General features: G+C 39.8%; 2 protein-coding genes across 6 annotated transcripts in view; one reads left to right on the top strand and one right to left on the bottom strand.

Annotated features, from left to right (window-relative positions):
• LOC135468099 (rRNA-processing protein FCF1 homolog) overlaps nt 1-24319 on the top strand; it is a 44506-nt gene that overhangs the window by 15969 nt on the left and 4218 nt on the right. The window contains exons 3-6 of one of the 4 annotated variants that reach the window (XM_064746158.1): nt 3984-4112; nt 21410-21477; nt 22481-22549; nt 22960-23108. In XM_064746158.1, coding sequence (XP_064602228.1) covers nt 21443-21477; nt 22481-22549; nt 22960-23108 — 253 coding nt within the window. In that variant the 5' untranslated portion in view covers nt 3984-4112; nt 21410-21442. The other 3 variants (XM_064746160.1, XM_064746157.1, XM_064746159.1) reach the window with 3 other exon arrangements.
• On the bottom strand, nt 4650-17470 carry LOC135468098 (protein unc-93 homolog A-like). 2 transcript variants are annotated; one of them, XM_064746155.1, is made up of 6 exons: nt 17189-17470; nt 14113-14213; nt 8789-10032; nt 7583-7718; nt 6076-6207; nt 4650-5755 (listed from the first exon to the last, which is right to left on the bottom strand). In XM_064746155.1, exons 3-6 carry the CDS (start codon nt 9995-9997, stop codon nt 5535-5537), a joined length of 1698 nt encoding a protein of 565 aa, XP_064602225.1. In that variant the 5' UTR covers nt 9998-10032; nt 14113-14213; nt 17189-17470; the 3' UTR covers nt 4650-5534. The 2 variants fall into 2 exon arrangements, with proteins under 2 accessions (XP_064602225.1, XP_064602226.1); XM_064746156.1 differs by lacking the exons at nt 14113-14213; nt 17189-17470 and adding an exon at nt 11712-11789.

Below are 24319 nucleotides of genomic sequence, written 5' to 3'. Positions count from 1 at the left end.
ATTTCTGTAGACCATGCAGCGATGTCTGATATATTGTCATCAATAGCACTGCATTTTTCTCTGTTTACAAAAATGGCGTTCGAGGTGGTACTGTTTAAGCATTACATGAACAGTTAGAATAAAACTGTAACTGAGGTAAATTGAGTTTGTGGATATAATGGGCTACGTGTGACCATTTGCCAACTGTAGTGATCATGGCCACTGTGTTTTTGCTCTCCATGCTGTATTTTCTTACTTTGTATGGGTATTTGTGGAATACCAGTGAGTTTAGTATACTCAACAAATATATAAACTCACGGCGCAAATTAATATTGTTTTGTTTTGATGTTAAATGACATCAATCAATTTCCACCAGATTTTCACATTTTAGGGTAATAATCCAGAAGCTATGGCAACGTAAAAACAGAGTGGTCAGTAAACACAGTCTTTTTGATGGTAACAGAGAACACACTCGGTACTGAGTGCTGTGAACTGTGTTTACAGACCACTCTATTTTCGCGCAGTTATAGCTCCTGGGTTATTGCCCTAAAAGGTAAAAATCTAGTGGAAACTGAAGCGACAAATAATAATAATTACTCACCCTAATTGTTGAGTTTACACGTCATTTAATACTGAGAGAAAACAACATAAAATTGCTTCGTGCGTATGTATCCGTATTGAATATAGCTTACAGATGCATCCTCACTAACGTACATAAGACTGAATTCGCCTTGTAGCATTTGTTCGATTTCATGTGTTAGTTGATGATTTCAGTCAACGTCACAAGTTATAGCTGCGAAAACTGGTATGTCTAGGTTATTCCATTAAACGCCTTCATTCTAAGCTTATTAAGTTTACAGCGTGTATAATTCTCTTCTAAGTAACTATGGACAGAGCGTCCAGAATCGCTGGCACTCTGCGTGATGTGTATGTCTACATACCTTTAACCCTGGGCTAGGGGAAGTATATTCATCGCGTTTGAATTAGATCGCCATGCACGCTTGATATTTGAACAGTTGCAATGAAAGCGTAAATGAAATATATATTCTGTGATCGACATGTTATATACTGCATGGCATGGTATGGTTTGAATATTGATTTTACTCTTGCATTCGCATAGAACATACCATATGTCTTTCATTACTGAAAACTGTTGACTTGCATGGTTCCGTTTTAATTTCGAACTTTATATACTTTCCGATATAGTTATTTGATGGTTTGTGTTAAACTTCGTTTTGTGAATTGACCTGGAAGGTCCATGTTAACCGAGGTCTGGTATACGAATATATGGAGCAGAATCCAGAGAAACATTAACTCCCTTCACCAAATCTTTGACAAGTATCCAGATCTTTAAGAGTAAAATGGTAAAGGTTGCAAAACGGTTGTCTATATCTCTTTCTAAAGGCCATGCCGGTATTCCATGTGAGAGTAGTTCACAAGGTTTTCTTTCATATACATCTTTGCATTTATGCTGTATAATGTCATAAAACGTAGATTTATAGAACGCCGTAACGTTACATATAAACCTCAGAAAATGTGATCTTTTGTGTGACGCTGTCAGCTGATCAGGCTGCTGGTCAGCTGAACACCCAATGCCCGTTTCGTATTTTTATTTCTTTTTGTATATGCACATACTTAATCGCATGGTGTATATTTTGGTAATTTGCTTTGAGATTTCCATAAGATCAAGAGTTGGTCCCAAATGCATGTATGCAACCTTGTGTCCATTTCCCGATCTAGAGGTAAAAATCGAGAAATGCATGTACCTTGAATACCACATTTATAAATCTACACAGATTTACCTCATTTACAAAACTTTCCACAGAATTTAATATCAGTATTTCTGTGTTCATCTCCCTTAAAGCATTAATGATTGAATAACGACAAACACCTGAATGTCTCTGCTTTATATGAATGTTTTTTGGGTAAGATATAAGCAGGCAAGACAGCAATTTATATCGTAGAAAGACTGTCAGCATTGCTTGAATAACTGCCTCTTTCAGGGTGACTTTATATACATAATGCATGGAAACTAAATTCAGTAATGCAGAACACGACTTTTATTTGCAATAAAACAAAAAGTCACCAGTGATGCACATATAAAGCAATTGCAACACAATCCATTACAAAATGTTCGAAATATATACACATACACACTGCATGGAGTCGGTACCGGAAATACCAACATGAACTATAGATATTTATCATGCAAATACACCATGAACAGGAAATGTCTTGGTTGGACTTTCATCAGTATACGGAAGGACGAAAGTCGTTTCCTCTTGCTTGCTCTTTATACAGCAATTCTAGAGAATGGCGACAGTGGTAAACACGTAACAGCCCAGAGCTGGGTGAAATATCGCCATTGCTGAGAGGCTATAACATTGCAGTGTCTGGGTCCTTACGAAGAAGGCAAAAAGTGTTACCGGAAACAACAAAGGGTGGGTACAGTTTTGTGGTACTGCCTAATATATGGGATGACAACACACAATTCTGAGTAACTCTAGACCAAGAGTAACTTGGCTGCGGGATTTTCATGTTTGCTGTTCGGATACACAGGACGTTTACGATTACCGGGTACAAGGCCGGTGTCACCGATATAGGCCAACTATTCATGGAATGTATATGGACAAGTTAGGCCGATGAAGCCAAAATGCTTGAACGATATTTTTCACATCACCTTAGTAAGGGGCATAACTCTACGTGGCAATAAAGATGAACATAGGTATCTCCTTTTAGCTACAGCATTTCTGGTTGTAGTGTATTGAATTGTACTGAATTTGTCAAAGTGAATTTAACTAAGATACTATGCTGTACCATATTTTGTATAGCCTTTTATTATTTTTTTTACAACATATAAGAAATGGAACCATTTTGGGGCCATTGCGACCTCCAGCGATCCCTCTTTCAAACGTATTTAATATTCTGACATATTAAAAAAAAACTATAGAGTATTACCTAACCTATACACAAAGAAATTAAGTAAGCACCCCGTTGAATATTTATTAGTTAATTTAGTACTATAATGATAATGACCCTGTCAAACAACACATTTCATGTCGGTTAGCACAAAGTTTTAGGTGTTTATTGCTCACAAGAACGCATACACATGCTACTTATTCATTTCATGAAAATCAGTTACTTCCACGTCTGATTTTGGAGTGTAAGGCAAATAAATTTGGAGATAAATTCGCCAGTACCTTTTAAATTGGCAAGGCGTAGGCTATCGTAAGCAATGGGAGGGGCAAATTATTGGTATGCATGCGTCAGACAATGTCATTAAAGGCCAATGGACGACAACTGGGCGACAACCACTCAGTCATTAGTAGGGCTTATCCGAAACATCAAGCTATGGTGTGAATGAGAAGGCTAGACGACGGTCAGGACAACAAAGGAAGACAACTTCTCGTGAAGACAGAGCCCTTGCATGTCTGGTTAGACGAGAACAATTTGCAACAAGTTCCTGTTTGAAACGATGATAGGTCGTCGTGTGCAAGAAAGGGGTCCACCTGTACAAGATCTGGCCCAAGTGGAAGCTGCCTTGCACCAGGAATGGCAGCGACTTCCTCTTCAGAAGTATTAGGACGCTGAGAGGTGGTATGCAGGGAAGGGATCGGGCTGTCATCCAGGCACACGGTGGATACACCCGAAATTGACACTTTACGAGATAAAAATTACGTTTTTAATTTCAACGACTGCTTCAACACTGCTCACTTCAAAACAATACTTGCAAAGCCATTATTTCACTACAAAATCAGCAATGATGGAAATGCGTGTATGTTGTCATTAAAACACATGGATTTCAATCATTTTGTCGTTTCTCATCAGCCAGAGTGTCCCACGGTTCATAACCAATCACATTTTATACACCTTTGATACAGAAGAACATTAATCGTATGTGTACAAAATCGCCTCAGTGAAAACCAGGATGGTGCTTCATTAAGTCCTTTCTGTATATAATGTCTTTGCTAACACTGTTATTTGCTCCAACTCTCTTCAACTAGGAGGCGGGGCCTTCGTGGTCTAGTGGGTACGGTGCTAGCACAGAACAAGACCCATGTGTCTCTCGCCAATGCTCTTCGCCGTGAAATTCAAGTCCACTTCACGTTGGCTTCCTGGTCGCACGTGAAAAGGTATGTTAGCAACCTGCTTATGGTCGTGCTCTTCTCTCATGCCCTGCCCGCTATCCTCCCACCATAATGCTGGCCGAAGTCGTATACGTGAAATATTCTAGAATACGGCGTAAAACAGCAGTCAAATCAAAATAATTCAATTCGGAGGCAAATATTGTAAGACGACATGATTTACAAGTTTAGATTTTGGGCAACGCAGTGATGTAGAGTGAATCTAATTAAATAGAGGACTGTGCAGTTTGTGTAGTATCTGTAGTATCTGTTCACCCAGCAGGACATACGTCACAAATGTCGGCCACACTGCTGACGATATTAACGGCGAATGACTTTAGGGCCTCATTGATAAATGAGGGGCCCTGTCGGATTAGCACACCAGCGCGGCGCAATGACCCAAAAGACTCCCACCGACACGGGCGCTGGCTTCCTCTACAGCCATACGTGGCATCTACCAGCATCCTGCCGGTTGTTGTGGGTTTCTCCAGGTCTCTGCTCTGTTTCTTTCTACCATAATGTTGGCCGCCGTTGAATAAGGTGAAATATTCTTGAGTACGGCGTAAAACAGCAATCAAATAAATAAATAAATCATTGATAAACGTGGCAATGAAGGTGGCAATGAAGGGATTTTTTGACGGAAACTTTAATCTCTGTTACAGGAAGCGCTTTTGACTGTCACAATACGTATTCTTGGTTTACACCCGTAATTCATGCAGGGCATATGTTCACACGCACAAGCTGTACATTCCTCTGTCTTTTTTGACGTGCCAGTCACGTGAATGAGATGTTTAGCCGGTATCCTATGGAATAATACATACAGAACAGTTGCAAAAAAACAAACAGGTTTTACAATAAGCTAGTTTTGATTGTGTTAGAATTTGTCAATTCTGAATGCCGGTAATACGTCATGTTTGAGTCTTTACATGTACATCCCTATGAGTGTGCGTGTGCTTGGGGTTTCACGTCGTGCTTAACAATTTACAATCATATGACAACGAGGAGTCAGTCGGTATGTGTATATACTGTGTCTTCTTGTGACAGAACGAGTCCATGTCGCCAAAGTGCTGCCTCCACGGAAGCATTATGCCGATGACACGTGACAATACACCCCACCCAGTCACATTATACTGACACTGGACCAACCAGTCCGGTTACCTTCCTCTATCCACTCAGTGCTGAGCGCCAAGCGAGGCAGCAACAAGACTGGGCTCGGCTTTGAAAAGAGGTCTCCTGACTTGGAGGCGGACGCTCTAACCATTAGGCCACTGACGCTTTCCACGTATATATAACAATGGGTTCCTCGGACCACTGTAACCAAGATTTAAATTTTGACCTTTGTTAAAAGCACCCTTTGTAAAATAACGGAGGTAAAGTGCATCCCTTGATTCAGGAAAGGCTTCCCATGCAGATTGGATTTACCCCTAGGTATTAGCACTTCACCGGCATGCGCCTCTCTCTACTGATTTGCCATTTGAGTATAACAAAGCTGGTCATACCAAGCACTGCAAATACCCCAACGGCGTAGAGTTTGGATAGCATACACAAATACTGTGACACGGAGTAGCCGACCACCAGGCCTAAAGCTACTATGAACTGGAACGCTGTGTAAGCTGCCTCGATATTGTCTGGGAATAGAAGACCTGTTGCACCTGCAAGAGGAAAGATAATTTTATTGGGTTCTCCAATGGACAGTTTCAGCAGTTTTCTGAACTTTGTAAGCCTTGCGTTCACTTTTTATCTATCTTAATCCAAAAATGCCATCTTTTACCCAGCATTTTAGCATTTATAAGTAGCTAAAACACCTTATATCAGTCAGTTCCTTTTGCCTAAAGCCTTCTTTAAAAGCAAATTCAACCAATACAATTCCAATTACAAAGTTTATCAGTATCATAATTGTACTTACAGTTGAACGTTTGGCAATTCGAAAGTAGCATAAGGCCGAATGGCTTAGGCGAGGTGAATGACTTACAGTTAATGTGAGTTATCCAGATTCCTTCGGCAAATCCCCACAAACAGATGAGAACCAGGACAGGTACTAAGTTGTCCTCGGTTGGCATCCATAGGCCCATCACTACCAGACACGCCGCATTGATGAGAAAACCTTCAAATAAATATCACAACGAGGTTCAGTTGAAATTACTGCATGGTGCACTGTTAAGGAGTGCCATTCAGTTCACAAGGAAAGCCGGACCTTGCAATTAGGAGCATGCAGCTGGGTTTTTGGCGATTCGGAGCTCCTGAGTTTTTGGCCACTCGGAGCTCCTGAGTTTTTGGAGATTAGGAGGAACTGGACGAAAGTGGGAGGAAGCGGGAGAATCCGACCGGGCGCTGGTTTCAGTCAGTCTACGTGGGCTTGCGATCACCGACAACTGTTGACTCAGCAGTTGCTGTGAGTAGAACATGGTCTATTCTTTTCTGCAAATCGAACCATCCACCTAGATAGTACCTTTCCATAGATTAAATTTGGGTGCAATGGAAGTACCAGTACTGTTTGGTTTTGGTCTTGAAGCTTTAATTCATCCGCGAACATCTGGAATTAAAGTGATTTAATAATTGATATAATTTGTTCTGGTTTGTTTGTTTATTTATTTAAGTGGTTATTAGTGCTGTATTAAAGAATTTTTCAATAAATTATATGACGGTGGTTGGGTTAATGCGTGTAGGAAACTGGCGTGTCCGAGATAACCCACCGCCGTTAGCCATATAAAGTTGAGAACGTACTCTATAGTACATGTGCCGCTTTTCTACATTCGCTTTACGTCATTGTCACCATAGACCACTTATGTGGCCTCAGACCCCTATTAATTTTCCATAAGCGACGATGTTACGTTTAGTGCTGTAAATTGGTCCCAAACCCAATAAGCTTTGGTGCATACCTGGCCTAGCCTGTGAGAAAGCAGCCATAAAAATCTTGACATAGGTTGACTGTAAAAATCCGAACCATTTTCAAACTTTCATCATTAAAACTCATTTCTCATACCTGGACACAAAAAATGGCAGACTGGCAACGAAAAAAACTTCGCACCCTAAAGTATACTGAGTTACAATGCCGAAAAACGGAAGTGCTAATATTGTACTGATTCCATGTACAGAAATCTTGAACAAGACCAAGGTTAGTGGATGGGGTCACGGCGATGAGGCAGAATGCGATGTCAGAAACTACAAATTCTCGGTCTCAAGCTTTGTTCTATGAATACTTGATATACATGCATTAATTTTATCTAAAGTATGCACAACATAATTGTAACTAATTGTAACCCATCTTATTGGTGAATGCTGATTGCGGCCACGGATGAGGCTATAAGCCTAAACAAAGGCTCCCTAGGTCAAGTCTGTCTACTGGTGGCAATGATGTAAATTGCCCGTACAGAGCGGCATTTGCGCTCTAAGCAGTATAAATTTAAAGCGAGGGCTCTTGACTGGCTGAGGAAAACGCTTTAGCCAATTTGTTGACCAAGATAGCCCGGTTGTCTTACCAAGACTAAGAATTGCTAGTCGGTTGATGTATCTCTTCAGGTAGCCAGTGACAAAGGACGAGATCGCAGCCGAACAGCCAAACCCGGCCATGGCAAACCCCACCATCTCCATCCCGTACAGACAGGTCACGTAGGCCTGGGAATGGAAGCTAAAAATATTAAGACTAAAATTCTGAGATCAAACAATAGAATCAAAAAACGACAACTAAAGAAGATACACATTCTGTCCTCTTCACTGTTGTCCCAAATCTATTGACAATAAAACTACTTTACCCAACTACGAGATAAATTATTAAGATGATAATCATAAACCGAAAACAAAATTGAGCATATATAAATAAAAAAAAACTTGCCAAAATCTACCACGTAGACAGAATAATTTTTCATATAGAGACGTCCAAACAATGAATTTTCAAAGCAAAACTCAGTATATTTACATATGTTTCTGTCATAATTTTAGAGACAATCCAGACTCCTGAACAGGTTCTTAAGATGTGTGTTCTCAAAACCGCTTTGAAATGTGTATGGCATGTTCTCAAAGTCACTTTGAAATTCTGCAGCTTGTTCTCCAAACAGGTTTGACATTTCTATGGTATGGTTATTATTTTATTTTGAAGCCATTATACCAGTGTCCACAGAACGGATACAAACCATAACAAGAAAGATCAAATGGGACAAAACAGTGATTAAAATGCACGATCTTTAGATAGGGTGTACAATTGTTAGAAAAATGCCAACGGAATCTCTCTGACATGTTCTCAAAACCGTCATGGAATCTCTGTTCGGGAATATACTAAAGGTGGGCATTGAATTTTAGTGGTATATTCTCAAAACTACCTCGAAATCCCACCGCAATGTTCTCTAAAACCTCTTAAATGTAATATAGTATTTTCTTAAAACCGCCTTGTAATTTCTATTGTATGTTTTCAAAACAGTTCTAAAATGTCAATTACATGTGCTCAAAACCACTTTTAGATGTCTATGGTGTGTTCTCAAAGCTTTGAAAGGTTTGTCTTATATGTTCTCAAAACAGCTCTGAAATTTCCGTATCATGTTCTCAAAGTGGCCTTAAAATGTTGCTGGTATATTCTAAAAACCACCTATTTAACTAATGAAATAGGTACATTACACACGAGGTAAATACATAAAGATTTCTTGCTTTTGTTAGTTACATGTAGTATAAACGTGAGTAAAGTTGATTATTACCTTTGTAATCTCTCCTGAGTGAAAGGAAGTCTGGATTCCCATATAAAATATGACAGGCGCCAACAGGTGAAACTTGGGATTTTTCACAAATTTAAGTAGTGATTTGAACTGAGAAATATAACGAGGATTCATTTGCGTTTGATCACGTGGCTCGTCTAGGAACAATGTAAAAATGGTGAATGACAGGACCATGGAGATAACGTATGCCCCGAAAATGATCAATCGGGTTTGAAGTGGAAGGACAAAAAGTTCGTCATTGTTAAGTTCTGCGTGACAAAATAACAAGCCACACGACTTGGTAGGCGTGTCAGGGGTGGTGTAACTGTGGTTTGACCAGTTGTATTCATAGAAATGTTCAAGAGCGGTCCCGTTTGAATCGTAGACTGATTGGTTTGAGAAGTTGACAACGTAGTCCCACGGCACAGCCACCGTTTGCATGAGGACGGAAGTCAAGAGGGAACCAAACACTGGTGCCAAAGAATAGAAGAGGAAAAATACTCCAAAATAGACGCTGGCGGTACTGTTGAGAGATTTAGACGATCTCGCGCTTCCTGCCTTGGAGAGTTTGATGAGGTAGGCTCCTTGCGCTGTCCACATCAGTACCTGAGAGAATCCAGCAAGTGTGGATGACGGTATGACGGTGTAAAATGTCGGGTGGATGTTAGCCGCTACGTAGATGATATGACAGACGAGTCCGGCTGCGAGGATTCGTCTCGTGCCCAGCCTTCTGACTATTGGGATGGTAACGAGGCATCCCACGAGAAACCCGGCGTAAATACAGGCTAGAGAAGCCAGTCCTAGACCTGCCACGTGGTTGATGCTGCTCTGAAGAGAACGTAATGAGAAGAAGCTCATGAAGTAAAACATCCAACCTATGCTTAGCACCAGCAAATTTTTCAAAGGTCTCCCCAGTTCAGAGTTGGTGGGAAGCTTGGAGACAACACTAGACTGGGCGGCTTGCTCACCCAACAGCTTACGCAAGGCGCCATGTTCACTATGGACGTTTAGTAGCGATTGGTGCCAGTCTCTAGTGTGGTGCACCCGAGTCGAGCTGGTGGGTAAAGACGGCATAGACGTGTAAGTCGTCTTGAGGGCACTATAATCTGCCGTCGGCAGGAGGTTGTACCGTGTGACGTCACCCCTTCCCGCCAAGGATATGCCGTCTTCTTGTAGGCTGTTGAGTCCACAGGGCTGGGAAATGGTCAACATGACTGGAAGTAGATCGACTTAGATGTACACCATCTCTGAAATGACACAAGTGACGAGTAACTATACAATGAACGCATACTAGTGTAGCTAGACACGTATACACGTGTCGACCACAGGGACACAGATGTTCTCCACTATGTATATAGATCGGTACCGGTGTTACTAATTAACAGTATTACTGAACCCACCGTTGTTACCTGTTATAACAACAGCAAAAGCCCATCTGACACCTTCCTACACAAAATAAGCGACATGCGCTGAATGGACATATTCGTGATTTAACGAGTTTTTCACGTCTGTGCACTCAGTTTTAATAAAGAGTAGATGAACTGTTGAACACAGGTCAAGCCGGTGTACAGCACAATAGACGGGCACCATCATAACGTGAAATATATCCGGGACATGAAGCAACAATGGTACATATGTGACAAATAAATTACCAAATGCAAATGGCATTTATGCGCGGCTGGCTGCAGCCATGGTAAATCACCTTAGGGGCAAAAGCTAAGCCAAGAAAGTCTTCTACGCATTAATAAGGAAAGGGCTACTGCTACACAAAGGAGTAGTAACTTGGAAAATTGTCAGTTGGCAACTTAAGTTGCGCTCATCGAATCAGACAGTCTCTTTAAAAAAATGTTTTTTTCACCATTGTAGAGACATGGATGTAGAAACTATCGTAATGTGATCAATTTCATATATATATTGCACAGTCTGGTAAACTGCCTTGGAGAGTTTTTAACATGGCAACATGGCGTCTATTGTGAAACACATGGATGCCGTAACAGTAACCTTATCTGCACGTTGTCATTATGCACAAATTGACTTTTCAGGAGAAAGAAATCGTTGTGCAAACCAAGCTCTGTATACAGAATAAAAGTGATAGTTCTACAGCTATAAGATGCGAATCATACGCATTTCAAAAATGCACCCCAACATGGCACGATCAAGAAGAACACTGTCCCCGAACAAGAACAACAAAAACGCTGCTCTTCCCAGCTAAAAACCCAGAATTTCTCAATCATGTCTATTATGTTCTGCAACTTACTAGTATCGTTAAATATAATAAAACTCCTTCGCATCGCTATGTTCCTCTACAAATTTACAGTGAGAGGCTGGCCCTCCACGCATCTCAGATAATATTACATTAAGACTGACGGCTTGGGCAGTTCCGTATCATGCATTCTTTACCACGACCAAACCAGGCAATCAGCAAAGCTTGCAAAATGGCAGGGAAGGTCAACATCAGCCGACATCTAGGTCGTCTTGTGATACTGAAAACCTAGTAAACCTCTTCTATTTGTTTGACTTTCTTCGCAAACAAAACAATGCGTTAGGAATAAAAATTAATTTAAATGATCATATATATGTATAAATACTATGTATAAACAGTGGGTATATAGCCTACATACTTGTTTGATAAACCTTTGCTCCAGTTACCGATGTGGAAAAAAAGCGCTAAACAGAGCTAATTCCTGATACAGTCTATATACAGTCTCGACACCTTCATAAGTAGAGGGTTGATGAATATGAGATCATATCTTACTATTAACCAGATTGTCACAGATGACCTCAGGTCCAGAACATTGTCTGGAAGTAGTTCTTGACGCTTTCTATCCGGTAACAGATGTATACTGCACGAAATGCACCGGGTATTTCCTAATATTGCCAGAAAAGATTACCGTACACCATCATAGCGTTATTCGTGTTTACTTACCTCTGCACAGAGCTCTGAGCCACTGCGATTCCCAGGCCCTATCTGCACTGTTATAGGCTATACGTCCTCTAATTGTTCTGGTTACTTGGGAATAATTCCCATGCTCTGGGTTAATAAACCTACATTGCACATGATGGCAGCCAGAAAAAAACATATACATATACTTTGTGGATCATAATAGCAAAACTATCCCCCAGGTCGCATGTTTACATATAATGAAAAGTTTGACAGATTCTTTCAGGTGTGAGAGATAACGGCAAGGTGCACGTTGTAAAGTGCATGTTTCTGTGCGGTGTAAGTCAATGCGGCACTGTTACATTGCCATGCGTTATTTATCGCGAGCTCTTGACCTCTTTATCTACATGATATAAATTAATGACGGATTCTGACAATATGGACTTCTCAAACCGTCGTACTTGATCTTTTTATATCTAGTGAAGCCTGCCTATCTCCCACGACAACAGCTCATCCTGCTTAATCAGATCATTTATAAACATATACAAGTCAATGTGTGGTTCAGCTGACTAAAATAACACTCTCCCATCCCGTATTAGCTGTTAATACAAAAACAGCTAATAAATAGTCTGGGAGCATAAACTGGGGTAAAATTTATTCATAAATTTCTGGCCCGAACATAATCTGTTGACGCATGGAATAAATTATAGGGTGAAAAAAAATACGCCTGTACCATGTGTTAACGTTATTCACGGCTGAGTTATAGACACGGAGAATACTGCTGGAAAAGCCGTATATCCCCTCTTCCATGCGTCGATGCAATAAATATTGACAAAACTGCCGAACATTAAATTAAGTATAGATGGGAGTGGTTTTTCATTTGAAGAGGTTGTCATCTATAGAACTGACTTTTAAACGCCACTAAAAAGAAAATCTGCTGAAATAGGACAGTTCTTACGAGATATGGTTGTGCACACCCAAGATGTCAAGTGTTGTGCTGTAGCTATAGAGAGAGTGTATAAGAGAGAGAATAAACAATGCAAGAACGCACAATGCAACTGGTTGCTAAGTGACTAGAAGACCTAAAACCTATACACGTACCGTAACAGTCTTTTAGACCATCGACACTGCATCACTTAACTGTTAACACTTGTGTACTATAACTGACGTACTCTCAACGTCAGGGGATGTCATGTACGTGTACACTTCTCCTAGGGCCATCAGGTCGTCTTACTTACTCTCAACTTTTGGTAAGAGGCGATCATGTACATGTACACTTCTCCTAGGGCCATGAAGTCGTCTTACTTACTCTCAACTTTTGGTAAGAGGCGATCATGTACGTATACACTTCTCCTAAGGCCATGAAGTCGTCTTACTTACTCTCAACTTTTGGTAAGAGGCGATCATGTACATGTACACTTCTCCTAGGGCCATTAGGTCGTCTTACTTACTCTCAACTTTTGGTAAGAGGCGATCATGTACGTATACACTTCTCCTAAGGCCATGAAGTCGTCTTACTTACTCTCAACTTTTGGTAAGAGGCGATCATGTACATGTACTCTTCTCCTAGGGCCATTAGGTCGCCTTACTTACTCCCAACTTTTGGTAAGAGGCGATCATGTACGTATACACTTCTCCTAAGGCCATGAAGTCGTCTTACTTACTCTCAACTTTTGGTAAGAGGCGATCATGTACGTATACACTTCTCCTAAGGCCATGAAGTCGTCTTACTTACTCTCAACTTTTGGTAAGAGGCGATCATGTACGTGTACACTTCTCCTAGGGCCATGAAGTCGTCTTACTTACTCTCAACTTTTGGTAAGAGGCGATCATGTACATGTACTCTTCTCCTAAGGTCATTAGGTCGTCTTACTTACTCTCAACTTTTGGTAAGAGGCGATCATGTACGTGTACACTTCTCCTAGGGCCATGAAGTCGTCTTACTTACTCTCAACTTTTGGTAAGAGGCGATCATGTACATGTACTCTTCTCCTAAGGTCATTAGGTCGTCTTACTTACTCTCAACTTTTGGTAAGAGGCGATCATGTATATGTACTATATATGCCACTTTGCCACCACACTCCTTCTCAACTTCATAAATATATGGCATGATTTTTATGACAAAATTATTGAGTTGGACGATAAAAACTTATCAAATAAATAAAAAGGCAAACACTGTCGCTCGACAACATATATATTGAGGATGGCAGAGAAATGAAACACACATCACGATGACCCTCAAAGAAGACAAGGCGCGGTGGGTCAGATTGTCAATGCTAGGTATCATTTGGCCGCTTTTATTGGCGCCAATAAATATACATGAAAACTGCAACTAATAATTAAGATTTATACTTAAATCGAAGCAGCATTAGTTATACAGTATCAAAATAAATCGATCTTTAAAGTTATTTTTTTTAAATTTCGACGTGCGTATACATGCACTTACCTGGGTTAACATGCATCTACAGTTGTGGGTTTAGTACCGTTCAGCATCTAGTGCTTCATATGTACTGGGACGTGTTCAAGCTCTGCACCTATGGCTATGCTCTGTGAGGAAGTAAGAATCAAATGAGGGTAGTAGGCCAGTCAGTCATGTGTTCAGTATGTTGGTAAAGAGTATCGGAGTAGTATACATGAGTATTTTACTGTACATCAACTACATAGCATGCAGCCATCATTCGCTTTTATCATTTTATGTCTCACTATATGCAGTAGTGACGTAGACCTATAGACATGAAATAGACTACAGTGGAGGTTTACGTCTTATCTTTAAATAAACTCTACACTGTATAGCCTTATACATAAGGGTAAGTGAAGGTCACACCTTATCCTTATTAAAACAGTCCACAGGGCGGAATTAATGTTAAGTCTTGTCTTTAAATACATTGTCAAATGTTTGTGTTATCATTAAATGAACGGTGTTAAACGAAAACGGCCACGACTACAGTGGAAGGTTAGGACTTATTATTAAGAATACTACAAAGGAGAGGTACGTCTAATCCAGTACCATAAAGATTCCGGCTATACTTCACCTTGACACACATCTATTCCTATATGGAGGCGACCTTCCCCTTAACATCGTCTGTACAGACAGGCTGATATACTGCTGTTAGGCCAGTGACAGTAGACACGGCCTTAATGGATTCCGATACTGCTACGTAAAAAATATCCCTTTGAGATTCATTATTTCAAATAATATTAGTACAGGAAGACTGATTCATTTATTGTTTTAATTTATGCTCAAAATCTGGTTTAAGAGTTTAATACGGACTGCTTAGTTATTAACCTATGTGTACGTATGATATGATATGATATGATATACATCGTAATGTAGACCACAAATCTCTTGACGAACCATCCGTTCCACCACCAGAGAACGTATTTTTGCCTAAAAGCGAGTGTGATTTTTTCCTCTAACCTTTGATGAGTGAGTTCACTCCTGCAAGACGCAAATGCATTTATATTGTGCGTGTTTTTCTATATCTGTAAGTTCCTTAGCTTTGTTCACTGATATCCTTTGCTCCGTGACTAAAACTAAAACTTCTTACTCGCACATACACATTCAGTCTACATGCGCATATAGAGTTTAGCTGCGTAAACAGCTAAGTGAGTTCGCTGAAGTTGTTTTCACGCCGCAGTGTCAAACGGTCTCTATCTATACATGTCTTTGTAGACGTCAAGCAATTAACAAGTGCGTCAATTTAGCATGTAAGTTAAACGAAGCTAGGCGATAGACCTGTCCAAAAAGAAATATGTGGCCATTCTATGCTCAAAAGACAATTGTTTGTATCCTGAGAAAATACTTCAACCTAATACATGAGTGACAAATCCGTGATGATTAATACGTACCTGTACACGCGTATATACGGAGGACTTGTGACAATATTCACATCCTTACGGCAGTTTGACGTCACACAGACATCTTCTGCATTTTGCATTAACCTTTGCATATGCTCTTTACTTAAGCATATAGTTATGCAGGTTAGCAAATCTTAGTTGTTGTCTGATAAACATAGAAATAAGCTTACAGGGATTTAGGTCTATATACAAGTAGAGCTTAATTAAACAAAACAAACAATAGCAATACCCTCACAATGATGAAATCTAGCTGTTAAGTTCGGGCTTGAAATCCCGAATAAAGTGCTGTTCCACATGAACAAGTTTTGTCTTATCCTCAGAAAATAATTTTAAAAGGGGCAATATTAAGAATTTAATCATAGTATTATAGGCGTCCGACGTCCCAAACATTCAATTACACTCAGCTCACAAAAACGCCAGAGGTTCGTCATTTCCTGCAAAATTTAATTTAAAACATATGTCACTCCGTACACAGTTTCACGAAAAACATATGGCTCATAGAGGGTTTGAGCTACCCTGTCATTCTAGGGTACATAGTGCTGAGTTACGAGGCCAGTTTTATTCCGCCCTAATATAGCTAACAAGCAGTGGTTCTACGTTGAATGTGTAGGCCTTGTTTCTCCTTACACCATTTATACACAGTAAAATAATCAGTTAAACTAAAAAAAAAAATATATATATCTTTGATCAGCATTTTAAGCCGTACTCAAGAATATTTACTTATACGACAGCTGTCAACATATTATGGTGGGATTGAGAAAACCGCAAAAAATATATGTACAATGTATGTATCTATGATGATTAATTGTAATGTGTGACCATTGTAGCCTCTACATGGAGGTGCGTGGTAATGTATATACACGGAAATATGTTCGGTTCTTACAAAGCTCTTGCATATGTGCAATACAGTACAATGTATTGTATGTATATTTACTATTATCAGATCGGGGTTCCAGCACTCTTCACGTCTGTTTTAAATCTTGGATACGACTGTTCAAATTGCGCACTTGTGTAACCTTTAGACAACCCTGTATAATCAGTCTAAAAGGTAGGTGTCGTAAAAGTCATGGCCGCTGTCTTTGGCATGATACTTCAGTGGGCGTAGTACTTTTAGCGGCATGGATTCGCCTTGCCACAAGAAGACACAGTATACATTTACACAATTCTAATGATTCCATCTGATAAAAAAGTGTTAAGTACGACGTAAAACCCCAAGCATTCATACATATGTACATACACACATGTATACACGCGCACACATTCCCCCCGGGCTCTGCTCAGATTCCTTCCAACATAATGCTGACCGCTGTCGTATTATTGAGTAAGGCGTAAAACAGCAATAAAAAAAATTGAAAAAAAAAAAAAATACATAGAGGCCTACTGTTCCCCCAAAGCAGTCAAAATCAGTTAATTTCCACTACATCACGCTTGGACACTCATGTTTAAAATAAATGCCATACACTGCACAACTAAATGTCTGTACGATTGCACTGTGACAAGGCATAGTAGCTTGGATATCGCTCAGAGCTTTCTCCACGCACATTTTACGATGTGAGGTGCCTACTGTGGACCCCCCCCCCCCCCCCCCCCACGACAAGAGATAAGAGATACAGAGTACGGTAACAACAACCCCTTGCTTACAGGCTAATGTAAGTTAAACTCACCTCCTTAGTGTTGGCAATGTCTCAAGTCGTCAAATTCAAACACCTCAGGTCAGGGGGACAGTTACATTTCCTTGACAATTAAGCATTTCGAGAGGGCGACGGAGAGTAAGCGAACTTTTATGAGCGACCCTGTTCACAATCCCAATAGTACAGTCGATGAAGCTATGAGCTTAAACTCATTTGTTTTCATATCCCACACCGTGAACCTGTCAGATTTCATTCTAATGTTTGTGACAATTAGCCCGCATTGTAAATGAAAAAAACGATTTTTGTTTGCTAGAATAGGGAAGAGAGAAAAGTGATTTTATCAGTCATAATTATACCTGTATGCTATACGTGCTGATTAAATATTAGTGATCATCATCTATGTCCTAGATCGCTGCATGTCGGTTTGTGTTTCGGCCGATGGGTACATTTTTTCCACAGGAATTAATTGTCACAGCTGCTAAATTGCGCTTATATTTCACGAGACGGCTGCTCTGTACATATTCTGTCCTTTGTGCGATTGGCTTAACTTTGTCATGTGAAATTTAAACCAGTCAGGCGTTTTATGTCAGGAACTGTGTCAGGGATCTTGGCCAAGTATGTTGGTTTCCTCCCGACCCTCGGGCAATGTCACTGGTTCATTCGTTTAGAGTGTCGTTATCAATCCTAATGCCTGAGGTCACAGGCTCAAATCCAGCTCTTATTATAGTCCGGCTATGGCTTTAAATCGGTACGCTATAGTTTTTTATCTGGCGAAGGGCGGTGGTTTCCTCCGGGAAATCCGGTTTCTTCCACTTGTAATAATGACGACCGTCATAAAAGTTTAAAATTCTTGATCACTGCGTTAAACACCATTGAAATAAATAAATAAATAAATAAATAAATAAATAAATATGAATGATAAAACCGGTGTCAGATTTGAATTTAGAGAGCTTCGTGGTATGAATTACAGACGTGCCTACGATATGTAACGATATGTAGTGCACCCCCTATATTCTTGTGTTTTTCATGAATGTTCTAATCTAATGCTATCTTCTGAAGTTAACACAAGTTTCATTATATTGGTATATATTGTCAAGTTCCGTTCATAAACCTAGATACACTTTTCGAGTCGAGCCTAGCTTTGAGTTACACCCTGAAAACGGGTGTAGCGTGTTTTGTTTTATACGCATCTCGGTGATCATTGTTCTGACCTAATAACTGTCCTAAAAACAAAACGAACCTTTCAAATGTATAACAAAGCTGTCATGGATGTAGGCCTAATTTAATTAAACCTTAATTAAATTAAGGTTGTGACATACCTTACGATTTTTTATTTTAATGCTTAACGTTATGAATACAATACTTAAAATTAGTGTTTAAGTTCAAGTCTCAGTTTAGGATTAAAGTCACCATCATTTAGACCTAGGCTTGGCTTTAGCCTAAGGCAAAATAAAAGGAGATTCCACAAGGAGATTTGCGTTTATAACTGGCGACTCAAGAAACTGTTTTATGTTAGATTCTGAAATAGTAATTTTGGATCTTGGACTCCCGTTTAAGACTATCTATCCGTCTAGCTTAATCCCAGCTTGGACTTACTCAATTTTTCCCCATAGTTCATGTATCCGGAAAACATATAGGCCTACTGCATCTCCAGTAACATTTAAAAACATCACAAGTATTTCTCTTTAAAGTTCATATATCCTGTCTTATTTCAGTTTTATTATTTCAGTGTGAAATTAGTTTGTCTGTTTTGATAATTAGTGACATTGGCAGATTGGGTAACGTCTTTTCAGAGATCCCATTAGGCCTCCCTGAACAACAACCGCCAGCAGCTGAATTATCTCCCTTATTTAATCTTCGCATATGAAGGCGCGAAAGGGTGGCCTGACAACATCCACCAAAATTTACGAAGTACCACGTGGCTGAGGTGGAAAGCACATCGAACCGTCTCTTTTTTTGTGATACGATCAACTGAAACACATTATGGTAATGCAAATTCTGATTGGACAGTGGTCAATTCACTGTTTTGGCTGATGTTTATTCCTGAGGACTGGTGGGGAGCATGTTGTTTGGCCGACTGTATCGAGTATCGCAAAAAGCACACTCAGTGATTTATTTACCGTTACACATTGACAGATGTGTCTTTACAAGGTTTTGTTAAAAAGAGTATACTGGTGTTGCATTGGTCATAAAATGTGCAACTTAGTCACTCAGACTATCGCACAAAACATGCCTGGTGCATTACCACAGAGCACCCTACCCACATTTTTAGAAATTTCTTACAACAGCATTGTCAAATTAATCAGTGTGGATGGTTTATGTCGGTAACATTTCTTTAGCTGTCTGCGTGAACTGATATTTTCAGAAACACAGGTGGGTTGCCCTACATTAACATATGAAGATCGTTTTACATGATAGTTGTACATGTATGTGAGCATTAGAAATAGATATGCAGATTTAAGTGTGCGCCACATTGTCTTAAAACATATTTAGATTAATCTTAATTGTAGGCTATGTGTTAACTTTTTTTTGTAAGTTTGAGTCTTTATTGTTGTGCTATTTTTAGTATAAACTAAGATGTGGCTGAAAACAAATTTGCTAATATCTGACATCTGGAGACCTAGCTTTGTAAGTAAGTCATGTAGACACCAATCAATAGGCATTACAGCAAAATAATTGAATCCATCTATCAGTGCCTAAATTTAATTCCTTCCTTTGTGTTGGGATGTGTAGTGTGGTCAGTGTATGGTCCATCAACTCAACATTTCATGCAGTAATCATTAAAGAAACAAGATACACACACTGACTTTCACTGCCTTTGAACTATGGAACCCTTCCCTTATTAAGTAAATGGTCAAAATGTATTGTAAAGCAATGCCTATTTCCTGATCTGTGTAGACAACAAAGAGGCAAAATCGAAATCAATCAAAGGACCATACATACATCACCAAAAATACACCAATCTACATTACATTTATACAGTGAAATAAAGACAAACAGTGGTTAGAATATTTGACACATAGACTAGTTGGCCATCAGATTTCTGGCATCCTCTCCTCCTTATTTGTGAACAAATAGGGAGAGAAGACAAGATGTAAAAAGTTCCTCTATTTTCACATATACTTATTACTGTGAAAGACATATAAGAAAGTGTGTCCATTCAAATGGCTTACCTTCCACCATAAATAAATTCAATAAGAATTGTTGAGAAGGAAAGAAGTTGTGATCAGTACAAACTAGTCAGATTCGGCCACTAATTTCTATTTCTATTTGTAACAGTCAATCTAGACATTAAATTTAGGGGGTACACAGGCTCCCAACTTTCTAATTATGATAGAATAGAAGTGTCATATGCATTCATTCTAACTTTTGACAATGGGCAGTCAGTCTCCGGACTGAGGAGGACCGGCCCGGATAGCGCAGTTGGTAGAGCGTCTGCTTCGGGACCGGTAGATCCAGGATCAATCCTTGATCGAGTCACACCTAAGACTTTAAAAGAGGAAGTTGTAACTTCCTCGCTTGGCGTTCAGCATGAAGGGGATAGTGCAACGACTGGTTGACCCGTATCAGTATAATGGCTCGGGCGGGGCGGCTTACTTGCCTTCGGTAAGTCGTCTCAGTGAAGCAGCACTAAAGAAAAGAGCGGTGGAAATCCGTCCTGCAACAACTAGGCACATTACACGTACCTGCACCCTAATGATTCCTTCGTCGTCATATGACTGAAAAATTGTTGAGTACAATGTTAAACCCCAAGCACTCACTCACTCACTCCGGACTGAGGATGGAGTCAGTTGTAGGCATATTATGGCTTTTTCTCTGTGGAGTCAAGATAAACATTAATGTTTAATTTATGGGACTGTATTTTGAATTACTGGTCATCATTGTTACTGAAAATTTTATAATGTATTCTGGTTGCTGTAAAGATGGGGTTGCTGTCCATACCTAGTCATCGACATCCACGGTCATTGGTAGAGTAATCGAACTAACGAAGTTGATGTAATGTGACATATTATGATGATGTGGCAATGTTTGTTATGGTGTCTTGTTAAACTGCAGACTTAGATTTGAAATGTATTATTGCGCTTTATTTTTAATTGTTTGTTGTTTTCAAGGCCAGGGGTATATCTTGAGGATTTAAAGTTTTATTCATTTTCTGCCAACTCTAATCACTTTTCTGGTCATCTTTATACATTGTACCTCTCCCTTTAACATTTGTGTTATTAACTTACATTACATGCATTTTCTCCTTGATAGGGTAAAACCAAACAAGCCAAACGCTATGCCACAATGAAGAGAATGATCAGCCTGAAGGACTCCAGGATGTAAGCTTGTCACGTCTTTATGATATCATATGTTTAAACATCATATGTTCAAAAAGTATTCATCATTGTTTCTGTTTATAAATATTTCTGTTTAATGTATTAATATATCATTGACAAGTAAACATGTAGAGAACGTTAACATCTGAGTGTAAAGATAATTGAATGTATATGCCATGGCAGAAATGAACTTTTAGTTCATGTATATTTGCCTAATACAGTTATGAGAACATCACAGGTTAAAATCAACGTGCCATTATTGTTTTTTATTAATAATTTCTTTTTATGTATGTTTACAGCTTTACTATGTATTATTGACTACTTCAGGGGCCTATTGTTTAGAGCATCTGCCTCAAAGTCGAGAGAGAGAGGGGGGCCTCCGTGGCTCAGTCGGTTAGCGCACTAGCGCAGCGTAATTACCCAGGAGCCTCTCACCAATGCAGTCGCTGTGAGTTCAAGTCCAGCTTATGCTGGCTTCCTCTCCGGCCGTAAGTGGGAAGGTCTGGCAGCAACCTGTGGATGGTCGTGGGTTTCCCCCGGGCTGTGCCGGGTTTCCACCCACCATAATGCTGGCCGCCGTCGTATTTGAAGTGAAAGTTCTGGAGTACAGCATAAAACACCAATCAAATAAATAAATAAATAAATAAATCAAATTCGAGAGACCCCGGGATTAAACCCGGGTTGGGTCATACTAAAGACTTTAGAAGAGTCTTTACTTGGTGCTCAGCAATGAGAGGTTAGAGCAGCAAGGAAATGTGACGGGTTGGCTTGGTGTCAGTATAATGTGACTGGGTGGGTGTCATGTCTGGTGTCTTTGGCATGATACTTCATCGGCGGCATGAAGTGGTGGCCCTGCCCTAGGAATAGAATATATGTACATACACCAAATAATTCCTCGGCGTCATAACTGACAAAGTCTAAAGTATGACATTAAACCCCAAAGATACGTACAAATATCATATATAGTTGTGTGACTTTCATACATTTTAATTTCCTTTATTTGTAGAAAATCAAAAGACAGAATCAAAAAGAAGAGGAAAAAGTCTGACCCACAAAATCTGAAAGTCAGAGAAGTGTATGTTCCTTTGAAGGAAGATATTCAGATCTGAGATAACACAGTTTAGTGATTTGTAAAAATATGTTCATACTTTAACTATATGAGCATTTTTCAAATTTTATGTTATATGTACTCAAATTAGATGTTGGTTGATGTAGCCACATCTGGCATATGCTGTGATGATGTCACTGGTTTAACATTTGTAAGGATCTTGTTGAGTTTTTACTATAATAACTCTATGACCATTGGCTTACAATTGATCACATGGTAGTTGTCAGATAAGTTCGGTACTAGTTAAACCTAAACTCCACTGGTCTGTGTATTACTGTGAATGTTATTCCATTCATGCTAATAACTTACATAGTGTAAAGAAACACAATACATGTATTTCATTATTTTTTGATGCAAAACCATTCAATCTTTTTCAGCCCCCAAGCTTCCTCTGCTATGTTTTTCCAGTACAACACACAGTTAGGGCCCCCTTATCATATACTCATTGACACCAACTTCGTCAACTTTTCAATCAAGAACAAGCTGGATATCATACAGTCTATGATGGATTGCTTGTATGCTAAATGTATGTACACATAATACACTTGATGCTAGAATAATAGGCACTAAACTACATGTACAGTCATGGAAAAAATTATTAGACCACTCATATTTTCTTTGGTTTCTTGTTCATTTTAATGCCTGGCAACCCTAAAGGTGTATTAACCGAAGATTACAATGAATACGACAAAAATCCAGCTGATTCCATAATACTTTGTCGTACTTGATATGCTTTAAGGTCAGTTGTATTCCTAGGGTGTATGTGAGGCAATTTCATGCTTTCCATTTACATGCAGACTTACATAAAGAGTGGTTTCCTGTTTACATGTCGGCTTACATAAATAGGGGTCTCTTGTTTATATATTAAGACGCAGCCGAACTCGGTAGTTGTCAGCTCTCATAATGCCTAAAACGAAAGAATTATGTGGAGCCAGAAAGGCAGCCATCTTGGCACAGCTGGATACTGGATTGAGCGAGCGACAAGTGGCCCAAAAAACTGAAGATCTCTAAGACAGCAGTTCATTACACCAAGAAAAAGCAAGCCGAACATGGTACTACAAAACTGCTAGCTGGTCGAGGCAGGAAACGTCTTTCTACCCCACGAGATGACTGAGCACTCATCCGGTCCTGTATCAAGAATCGTCGTCAGACCTCCAGAGACCTTAGAAATGAGTGGGCATTGTCAACAAATGTGACTTGTTCAGCAAGAACAGTTCGAAACCGGCTTCTTGAAGCTGGTCTAAAGTCGCACAGGGCACTGAAGAAGCCCTTCATCAACGAGAGGCAGCGGAAGGCCCTCTTGCGTTTTGCGAGGGATCACAAGAATTGGACTGTTGATGATTATGCTAAAGTTCTCTTCAGTGATGAATCCAATTTTGAGTTGATGCCTACTCCAGCCAACTTACTGGTTAGGAGGAAGCCTGGGGAAGCCCACAAACCAGACTGCCTTGCTCCTACTGTAAAGCATGGGGGTGGATCAGTGATGATCTGGGGTTGTTTCAGTATGGGTGGAACAGGACAGATGCAGTTGTGTGAAGGGAGAATGAACCAAGTCACATACAGAGAGACTCTTGAAAACAGTCTTCTTCCATCAGCTGCTAAACTCTTTCCTGGCTCGAATGACTGGATTTTCCAACAAGACAATGCCCCTTGCCACACGGCAAGGTCAGTTAAAACCTGGATAGAGAACCGGAACATTCGAACCATGAATTGGCCTGCTCAGTCACCTGATCTGAA

The sequence above is a fragment of the Liolophura sinensis genome, chromosome 6 (assembly GCF_032854445.1).
Source record: "Liolophura sinensis isolate JHLJ2023 chromosome 6, CUHK_Ljap_v2, whole genome shotgun sequence".
NCBI classification, from domain to species: Eukaryota; Metazoa; Mollusca; class Polyplacophora; order Chitonida; family Chitonidae; genus Liolophura; species Liolophura sinensis.
Note: the sequence above shows the minus strand (reverse complement) of the source record. Positions and strands in the feature narration are given on the sequence as shown.

Bases quoted from the DNA above. Each gene is read 5' to 3' on its own strand.
- LOC135468098 (XM_064746155.1), bottom strand. From the start codon at position 9,997: ATGTTGACCATTTCCCAGCCCTGTGGACTCAACAGCCTACAAGAAGAC. The intron at 7,719-8,788 runs GTAATAATCAAC...TTCCATTCCCAG, and splicing joins ACTCAGGAGAGATTACAAAG to GCCTACGTGACCTGTCTGTA. The intron at 5,756-6,075 runs GTAAGTCATTCA...TTCCTCTTGCAG, and splicing joins CTGGATAACTCACATTAACT to GTGCAACAGGTCTTCTATTC.